Raw genomic sequence first — 9685 nt, forward strand, 5'->3', positions numbered from 1 at the left:
ACCACAAACAACTGTTAGATGTTTCACAAGCTAAATGTTGATAAAACGATAATTAACACTGATTAACTGCGCTGTATAAACAGTAACACATATTCCCAGTACATGCAAAACTTATCTGTATATACGTGACGTCAGAAAAGCAGTGGACAGTCCATTCCTTGACAAAGACTGGGGTTGGATAGTTGAAAATTTGTGTAAGGCCACAGCAAGTACATTTTATGGATGGCATCCTCTGCACACTACAACAATGGTGAGATAGGGCAAAAAAACAAGATGTGCAAAGAAAACAAGATGGCTAAATTTTCAAAATAGACAACTGACTTGGAGATCAAAATCAATGATAATTCTGTAGAAAGGGTTAGTTTTTTAAATATCTGTGTTATTCTTAATTTCACCGATCACTTGGATGTAGTGTGCAAGATGTTGCAGCTTGGGTTTTGTTCTGTGAATATTATGTAAAATAAAGTTTAGACCCATTGAATAGATCTATTAGTAAAAACTCCAAGCACTTGTTGGGATGGAATATCGTATTTTTCTTTCACGTTTCAGCCCCCGTCATCCAATCCCAGTTGTCGTATTCTGACAGTTACTACAACTTCTACAGCAATGACTACACTTATGAAGAAGGTGAGTAGCAAACCTAGTAAGAGTTAACTACTAGAAAGTCTAGATGGTTGCACATTAACTTATCACGAGTTTTATCTGATGAGTATTATTAGTCAGCAAACTGTGTACATGTACAGTTTTTTTTTCACATGAGTAACAAGAACCATGCTTTTGTGTTTTCAAGTATTTTCTTCGTTCGTCACAGCCAAGGGGGGGGGGGGGGTATTGATGTGGATTCATAACAGTCTTCAGGAAAAGATTTGGCCCTTTGCTCATAGAGATGAAGTAACAATCCAGTCATTTCACCATTTGCTATTTCTATGAAATTTGATAAAGCGGCTGCGTCCATATACCTCCATCTTCATGGACCAACTGACCAAATTATTCTTATTACTGTCTTACTACAGTCTCCTTCCACACAAATGATTGTACTTTCCCTTGATAGATTGGCATATTTTCAAACTTTGCTGACTTCGATTTCAACAATGAGGTTTTATTGCTACTTCAAACCCATTTCTTTACATCAATTAGATCTTATATTATTCAATGCATTTCCATGATTCAATATTCATAAATGATGCTGATCTGATGACGTCATTGGTCAAAATCCAAGATGGCGGACCATATGATCAGCTCAAGGATAACAAGGTCCCTTGAATTATCGTCAGTACCTTGTATTTTAGTCTATATCGATTGTTTTTTGGGGGTTCTTTGTGGAAAAAATATTTCCGAAAATTCAAGATGGTGGATCCAAACGTGGCGGATCGCAGTTGGTAGCTTAAATATGAATGACGTCATGTTATGACAGTTAAGCCCGGTCTATATAGGGTTATTGTACGTATCTCTCATTCTTTAGAGCCCAGTACTCCCGACTGTGGAGAAAACCTGTTTGCCCCCTCTGGAGGCCCTGTGACGTCACCGAACTACCCCAGTAACTATGGCAACAATGAGAACTGTGAGTGGAGCATCACGGTACCAGAAGGAAGCATCATTCGTCTTATGTTTGACAGTTTCAACATTGAGCACAGTTATGACTTTCTAACTATCTACGATGGAGCCAACGATAGTGCTCCGCAGTTACAAAGGTAAGGTAGTAAATACATAAACAATACATTTCTAGCGCATAATAATGTGTGGGACATTGAAGTCCTCTATTTCAAATCATTCTGGATACCAGAAGGAAAAGAGGTTAAAAACGTAAGCACAGTAAATATAACCTGGTTGTGTACAAGAATTCTCCTATACCCTATATGCTACCAACCCGATGAAATTATTTTTCGGACGTTTAAAACCACACAATATTTTGGAACGTGCAATTTTTACTATTTTTTCCTCGCTGACCAGGTTAACAGGCCAGCAGCCAGTCAGCCCTATCACCAGCACATCTAACATGATGTTCTTCAGGTTTACATCTGACAGAAGTGAAACTCGTCAGGGGTTCCAGTTCTCCTACATAAGTAAGGTCTTCATTACACTTCTCACAGTAATTATGTTCTCAGTAGTAATATGTGCTTCAACAACAGGCTTAAACATCAACCTTGTCTTCCTTATGTTTAATATTGTACTATCTAACCTTGTCCTTACCTCCTTTGCATATCATGCATGGCTAGTGTATAAAACCTGCTCAGTGTCACAGATGAAAGGTAGTGGATGCTACCTAAAACGTCTGACTGTTTCCAAAATCATATCCAGTTGCTTGAGTAACTGCTATTTGGCATATCCTATTACCTGGATAACCTCCATCGACGTAATAATGCTATCCTTCGATATTCTGTACATTATAAACTTGCTTTCGGTTTCCTTTTGGAACTGCATGATATCCTACAGGAAATAAAGGAATGACGATCCAGTCACGGCGAGGAAGGAGATTCAGAACTTTTGTATGGTTCTTGTTTCAGGCAGTACCCCAGGTCATTGCTGGGATCCTGGTGTGTCGACCAATGGTTACAGGGATAACAACAGTAACTTCACATCAGGACAGACCGTCAGGTACAGCTGTATGGCCGGGTACCAGGTGTGGGGGAATGCCAATATCACCTGCCGGACGAACGGGACATGGAGCGATGCTACACCGACTTGTAAAAGTAATACAAAAATCTTCAACAACCGATCAATCTCTACAATCGGATACGGTTTGGCGTCCATCAGTCTTCTTAACAACTGGAAGAACCAATCAGGTCTAGAAGAGTGATGGATGTCACTCGAAACGTCCGGAAGTAATATCCGAACATTATCCAGTTGTAGAGATCGAACCGTATTGAAATATTTGGCGTCTAACCTTCGTAAATGTAACACAAAGCCAAATAAAAGGTTTAGGTGTATATGGTGATTTATAACGCCATTTGTAATAACCACAGAATTAATCATTTTGAAGTGGTTTATGCCAAAAAAACATTATTACACATGGATCCTTTGAATAAATATCTAATGCAACCCTATATCAAATTTCATGTGTTTTGGTTGTAATACCAGGGTGCAAGGGGACAAAATATACATATCGGTCTGCGAATGACCAAGAAAACTCCATAAAATCCGGGGTACGGCCCACCACAATTGTGATGAATTGCAGGTCATTCGGCCCACAAGGACAGAGATGAATCGATCCAAAGATTAATGACAGGAGAATAAAAAAAACAGGAGAGGCAAGATATTTCAAACCATACCTATGATGTAAATGTTCATTATATAACAGCCCTGAGGAGAGTCCGTCTTGTTGGAGGTTCCGTGCCGGCTATGCCGAACGAAGGACGTGTGGAGGTCCGGTCAGAAGACGACTTCAACTGGGGCACAGTCTGCGTCGACCATTTTGACATGGGGGATGCAGACGTTGTTTGCAGAATGTTGGGGTATCTGAGAGCCAGCCGATTCTATGAAGTTTCCTTCGGTAAAATGTTATCTTCTGTTGCCTCGTGTGACGACTTCTTTTCATATTAGTATTGTGAAACAAATCCAGGGAGGTTTGTTATGTTTTCTAATGACTAAATGACATTAGAGTTTCCTTTTACACAGCCAGTTCTGTCTCTCACCTAGCCTGGCCAAGCGTCGATGTCTATCAGACATCTTACTCGGAGCTTCTAACAGGAGTTCTGTTTCTCACCGCTTTATGTGGCGATCTTGCAGCGTGAACACAATCCCAAACGTGGCTAAATTTGTATCCCCCCTCGTCCCGGTTCATCACAGGGGGTGACTTTCTTATCCAGACGGCATCCTTGAACGTAAGGAGGTGAGAGACATTTCTGGTTAATAAAAGTAAAGGAATACTCCAATATCTTATGTCCAACCAACCTGAAATTATATCAGAATGTATAAATATACTTTTGTAATATTCCAACTTTGAAGAAAATATAGGAACAGGGCCGATCTTCATGGATGACCTAGGATGTGCAGGGAACGAGAGTAGCCTGTTTAACTGCTCGTACCCAGGATGGGGGATTCACGACTGTCGTCATAGCGATGATGTCGGAGTTGTCTGCGGTATGTTGATGCAACATTTTGTTCATTTTAGTATCATTTCAGAACAAACACCTGCTTAACGGTAATAGGAATAATTTAGAATAGACTGCGACGATTAAAACTAGACCAAAACTCACCCAATTTGATAAGGCATTTTGATCAAAACATTCTACCATTTCTGTTGTTAGACGCACATAACAAGAATTGTTAGAAACAATGAGAAATATATGTAAACTGTGGAAGTTACGGTAGACCAAAGATTGTCTAAATTAGAAAAGACTAAGGCCTTCAAAGGTTCAAAGAAATCTGTCATTTAAAAACAAATGGCCGGTGATTACCGACGAAAAAAAACTTTGTTGATAGTTTGGACCAAGGCAATTTGTTCTTAACCTTTATATTTTTTTGCATCTTTAGCTTTATTTTTTTTCTTATTTTTCGCTTGGTTTTTACAAGATAATGTGCTTAGATCCCAGCAGAATCCGTCTCATCGTAGGTTCCAGTGAAAACGAAGGCCGTCTGGAGGTCCGGCCGGACAACAGTTTCACCTGGGGCACGGTTTGTCAGGACCAGTTTGACATGAGGGATGCTGACGTGGTCTGCAGAATGCTGGGTTATCCCGAGGCTGACCAGGTTCGCACTGATGCCAACTTCAGCCAGGGTAAGATAGTGTTTACAGATGTTTATGTATATATTACACTCCTTTTATGTTTGGGACCGCATTGTAAGCATAGTTTAAAATTCATGATATACTGTGTTCGTGGGGATTTAAAAAGAACTTTTCGCGGTGGTTTTAAGTTCGCGGTAGCACCATGCACTATAGTCTCTTACTGCCATGGAAAAATAGTCACGGTGGGTTTAAGTTCGCGATGAAGCGGCCACCGCGAAAATCGCGAACATTAAACCACCGCGAAAGTTTCTGCATTTACAGCATATTATTACGTAAAACTAAGTTTAGGACCGTGCGTGAGCTGACCCCCGCATGTTCTAGTGTAATGTGAACCAGTCAGTATTGTCAATCTTGAGGGGTGACAGTCACCGATATGTCCGTTCCAATAAAGTAATCTTTTTTTATAAACTTCTACAATGAGTCATATTATGTTTTCATGAGCCATATTTGACGAAATACTAATTCGTACTGTTCCAAAACAGGAACAGGACCCATATACATGGATGACCTACAATGTGCTGGGAACGAGAGTAGCCTGTTCGACTGCTCGTACCCAGGATGGACCATTCACGACTGTGACCACGCCCAAGATGTAGCCGTGGTCTGTCTTACAAGTATGTTAGAATAAAAGCTTCAAAATAACAAGCTTCAAAACATGGTCAAATTGGATTGATGCATTGAATTTACCCTGTGTAACGTAATAGTAAAGAATGAAAGCAAACGTAAAAAATATGTAACAAACAAACAAACACTTTTAAAATTTGTAAACGAAAAAAATCAAACAAAATCTAATATGGTAACATAAAAGTGAGCAGGAGAGGTCAGATGTCATCATAGAATAATGGAAACATATATAGTCAGGGCTAATATGAAAAGAAACTCAAAGTAATGATATTGGACAAAATTGAATTATCTTTTAACTTCATCAAATTCAAATGAGTGGACAATTAGCAATACTGACTAATTCTTGTATATAGTAGTGAAGTATCATCAAAAATGACATTTCATTTCTAGATTCCAGTAGAATCCGTGTTACCGGAGGCTCCGGCCCGCACGAAGGACGAGTGGAGGTCCGACCGTCTGACAGCTTTAGATGGGGAAGAATTTGTCTCGACCATTTCGACCTGAAAGATGCGGACGTTGTTTGTAGAATGTTGGGCTACCCAAGCTCCCAACAAGTTCGCCATGCGGATAAATATTTTGGCAAAGGTAAGATTCACGTCTACAAGTAAGATCATGTTGATTTGATTCTGTATGCCCTGGGTACCAGACAGAGTCGGGTAGCTAGCGAGTTTCGTTCGGGGACGCATGGCAGTCAGCCCGCCGATCTCACATTAGCGCTAATAGGAGATCGGCGGGCCTAACTGTCTTGGGCCGCCGAATAAACTGCCCTAGCTGCCCGATCCCGGCTGGCCCCCAGGGTAGATTGATGACATCCACGTGCGCATCGATTTTCATTTGTTATCACAAAAAAGAGAAATGAGAAAAGTTTTCGATCATGTAGAAAATCGTACAAAGAAGTAGTAAAATGAGCAAAAAGTATGCGAAAACAATATCGGAAAACGTCTAGTCACGAGGGTGATGATGTTTGGAAATAAAGTCCATACCATTTGTCAGTTTTTTATTGAATTTACTCCATCCATTTTATGAACTAAAGCATACTTTCTGTTTTAGATTTCGGAGCAGCGCCAATGTACATGGATGAACTGCGCTGTGATGGGACCGAGAACAGCCTGTTCAACTGCTCGCACGAAGGGTGGAGGATTCGTGACTGTGTCCGACATGTCGGAGTTGTTTGTGGTACAAATACATGTTCAGTTTGTTGTCATATCCTGGCATGTCTCTGTGGCCGAGTGGTTAAGCATCCCCGCTGTTCGGTAATTTGGATCCAATTCATTGGCCTGAGTTCGATCCCAGGGTCGGCTCAGCTCGGACATGTTGTATGGGATTGCATTCGTCTTTCGAAAAGGGCCTAAACTGGGGGTCAGTTCAGTTCAGTTTAGTTTATTAATGACAGCAGTTTTGCAAGTAGCCAAGGCTACTTGAATTGCACTGTAGTTTACACTAAACAAGGCATTACCATAATCTGTACATTAGCAGCAAACATTCTATTGTTTTAAAATCATACAAAAACATTTACTAATCTTAAACAACAAACCATATGCATCATGTATCAAGTTGGCAGATCGTCATGTTTTTTGGTATGTAGGCAGCTTACATGATGCCGCGATTTTTAATGTTGGCTAGATTCTCTTATGCCGGGAAAAAGAGTTTGCCTTGGAAGGGAGTTTGCCTTGGAATGTAGTTTCGCCCCGTTGCACAGCTTTACAATTCACTTATTTACTATAAACTAGCTTATTAGTTAATGTCATTACCTACGGCATATATTTGCCCTTTTTACAGCTGCTTTGTGGGACTTGCAAAACTTTTTTGGGGTAACGGCCGAAAATTGATGTGCTCGCATCCATATAATCAAAGCAACATGGCCTAACAAAACTACATGTACATGTTTAGATCCCAGCAGAATCCGCCTTGTCGGAGGTTCCGGGCCAGACGAAGGACGTGTGGAGGTCAGGCAAGATGGCGGTGTGACCTGGGGGACGGTTTGTCACGACCAGTTTGACTTGAAGGATGCAGACGTTGTCTGCAGAATGCTGGGCTACCCAAGTGCTCAGGCAGTTCGTAATGACGCCTATTTCGGCCAAGGTAAGATTTACCGGAACCCTTGTGTTGTTTTCTGTAATTTTCTTGTTTGATATGATGTATGAAACATGTTCTTTACTAATTATATAAAAGTTGTCAGGTCATGAGCGATACATTGACATTAGGATGAAAGAACAAGCTTTTCGAAACAATAGCAACATTATTCCCAAGCTTTCGCCAGCTAGCAGACCTACAAAAACAAATTTTTAATAGAACCACAAAACCCACTAGCCATAAAAAATATGGGACTTGTCCCATATAGTTCATGCAGATTTGCATAATTAATGACAAACATAATTAATACACCTGTTGGATAGGTAAAATCATTTAGCGAAGGTATAATGTCATGGAACTATAGTTACTATGTGAATTCTATGATCATCTCTCGTCATATTTTTGTATTTACTTTCTTATCATGCTTCTAAAAGGACAAGGGGAGATCTTTATGGATGATCTACGATGTGCTGGGAACGAGAGTAGTCTGTTTGAGTGCTCGTACCCAGGGTGGGGGATTCACGACTGTGATCGTACCCAAGATGTAGGCGTGGTTTGTGCAGGTATGTTCGCTAACATGGACTGTTTGATTTTTGTAGCAATGTTAACGTGTTTATTTGAAGACATAATGAACATAGAATCTTTTCGGCCTATTAGTATACGGGTTGTATTTGTCAGATATCGAATTTTTTTTATTTATGAAGACTCACAGAATGAGATCATTATCTTGTGGCTTGGTCCCTTGGTCAACAACAATACCCCATCCTCCTACGCAGGGACATCCAACAGCGAAACCGTCTAGCCTGTGGATGTACCCTGCTTTCTCAACCGTCACTCTTTAGTTCCTGTGGACGACCCCCAAAACCAGCTGTCAGCTAATCAGAGAATAGGCCTTTTAGTTTTCAAAAGGCCATATAAGGATATAAGGATATATAAGGATATATATATAAGGATATTAAGCTCATTAATATCTTTAAGCAGGGCGGTCAGGAACTAAGGGTGGCGGTTGAGAAAGCAGGGTGCATCAACAGGCGGTTTCGCCGTTGGATGTCCCTTCGTAGGAGGATGCAATACCCGGAGGCCTACTGACCATGATGCGATCCCAGGGTTGTGTCCTTTACATGGCCGGCACCTCCAGAGTACAGTTAACGACAAATTAACCCTATCCAGACTGTGCTTTTTTGGCATTCCCTGGCCTGGGGGGTTGGGGGAGGGTGATGGGTTGGTTGCTCATTCGGCCCCCCTTCGTAATTTCAAAACGGCTTACTGTACGATCACCAAATTTGCAGGGGTTGATAAGCTCGTCAAGTTTTGTAATTCCTAATTTTTATACCATTATGACGTTATATGACGTAATTATGACGTCATTAATTGATTTTTTGCTAAAACGGGTTGTTTGTTACTTAGGGAAATCTTTCCTGCTGGTTTCTCTCTTAACGAGTATTCTCGAATACGACGGGTCAGAGGTCACTGTTACCGCATCAAAACTGCCCCGGATCTTCTCCCTGGACTACGACCCTGTAACTGAACTTGTGTACTTTATATCTAACGGGGGCATCAGAAGGATTGGTCGTGATGGAAAAAGGATGGAGACCATTGTAGATAGAGTATTTGCCTGTGGGTGCCTTTCCTTCTTCCTTTCTGTTAATTGTTACCGTTCAGTATAACGTTGCAATATATACGTTTGTGAAGGTTATGATAAATAGATGATGGTTCAAACTCTTCTTCTGGATAATATCAAATTTTTTATCCAGTCTGGATAGGGTTAATTTGCCTTCCGAAACGTCTGGATAAAAATTTTGATATTATCCAGAAGAAGAGTTTGAACCATCATCTATTTGTTACAATATATCTTTCAAATATCTTTCAAATATTTCATCTATTAATGCTAAAGAAATAGATATCCATTGACATATAGTAAGATGCGCGCATTGTAAAATTGCTGGGAAACTTCAATGCTACATAGCATTTTCTAAACGTTATTTAAAAAAACGTGTCTTTTCTTGAAATTTTCTTCTCTTTTTCTTACTGAAACTTGCGTACGATAATATGTTTTCAGCTGATGGCTTGAGGTTGGACCACGCTGGGGGGAATGTGTATTGGACCATGGTACGCACCATCTCAGTAGCCCGGGCGGCAGATGGTGAATCCTACGTCAAGACACTTCTGACTACCGACTCGCCTAGCGGTCTGGCTCTGGACCCCAGAAACGGGTACTTTCTACTCTCCAATCAGAGGTTGAGTCGTGTAGATATAGTAGTA

General features: G+C 40.6%; 3 protein-coding genes across 3 annotated transcripts in view; all 3 read left to right on the forward strand.

Annotated features, from left to right (window-relative positions):
- The window catches only part of LOC118404881 (CUB and sushi domain-containing protein 2-like), a 4022-nt gene extending 1225 nt beyond the window's left edge, over window positions 1–2797 (forward strand). Inside the window, exons 2-5 of the mRNA XM_035804262.1 lie at window positions 550–627; window positions 1463–1691; window positions 1951–2063; window positions 2505–2797. Coding sequence (XP_035660155.1) covers window positions 550–627; window positions 1463–1691; window positions 1951–2063; window positions 2505–2797 — 713 coding nt within the window. The remainder of the gene's footprint in view (window positions 1–549; window positions 628–1462; window positions 1692–1950; window positions 2064–2504) is intronic.
- Window positions 2798–4515: 1718 nt separating this feature from the next.
- Window positions 4516–8225, forward strand: LOC118404882 (deleted in malignant brain tumors 1 protein-like). The gene is made up of 7 exons (XM_035804263.1): window positions 4516–4717; window positions 5209–5340; window positions 5741–5935; window positions 6401–6526; window positions 7241–7432; window positions 7858–7986; window positions 8200–8225. The coding sequence occupies exons 1-7, from the start codon at window positions 4516–4518 to the stop codon at window positions 8223–8225; spliced, it is 1002 nt and encodes a 333-aa protein (XP_035660156.1).
- A 494-nt stretch (window positions 8226–8719) lies between these two features.
- LOC118404600 (low-density lipoprotein receptor-related protein 6-like) overlaps window positions 8720–9685 on the forward strand; it is a 5406-nt gene continuing 4440 nt past the window's right edge. Inside the window, exons 1-2 of the mRNA XM_035803807.1 lie at window positions 8720–9040; window positions 9483–9636. Of these exons, the coding sequence (XP_035659700.1) occupies window positions 8761–9040; window positions 9483–9636 (434 nt within the window). The 5' untranslated portion in view covers window positions 8720–8760. The remainder of the gene's footprint in view (window positions 9041–9482; window positions 9637–9685) is intronic.

The sequence above is a fragment of the Branchiostoma floridae genome, chromosome 17 (genome assembly GCF_000003815.2).
Source record: "Branchiostoma floridae strain S238N-H82 chromosome 17, Bfl_VNyyK, whole genome shotgun sequence".
Taxonomy (NCBI): Eukaryota; Metazoa; Chordata; class Leptocardii; order Amphioxiformes; family Branchiostomatidae; genus Branchiostoma; species Branchiostoma floridae.

Bases quoted from the DNA above. Each gene is read 5' to 3' on its own strand.
- LOC118404882 (XM_035804263.1), top strand. From the start codon at position 4,516: ATGTGCTTAGATCCCAGCAGAATCCGTCTCATCGTAGGTTCCAGTGAA. The intron at 4,718-5,208 runs GTAAGATAGTGT...GTTCCAAAACAG, and splicing joins TGATGCCAACTTCAGCCAGG to GAACAGGACCCATATACATG. The intron at 7,987-8,199 runs GTATGTTCGCTA...CCTCCTACGCAG, and splicing joins TGTAGGCGTGGTTTGTGCAG to GGACATCCAACAGCGAAACC.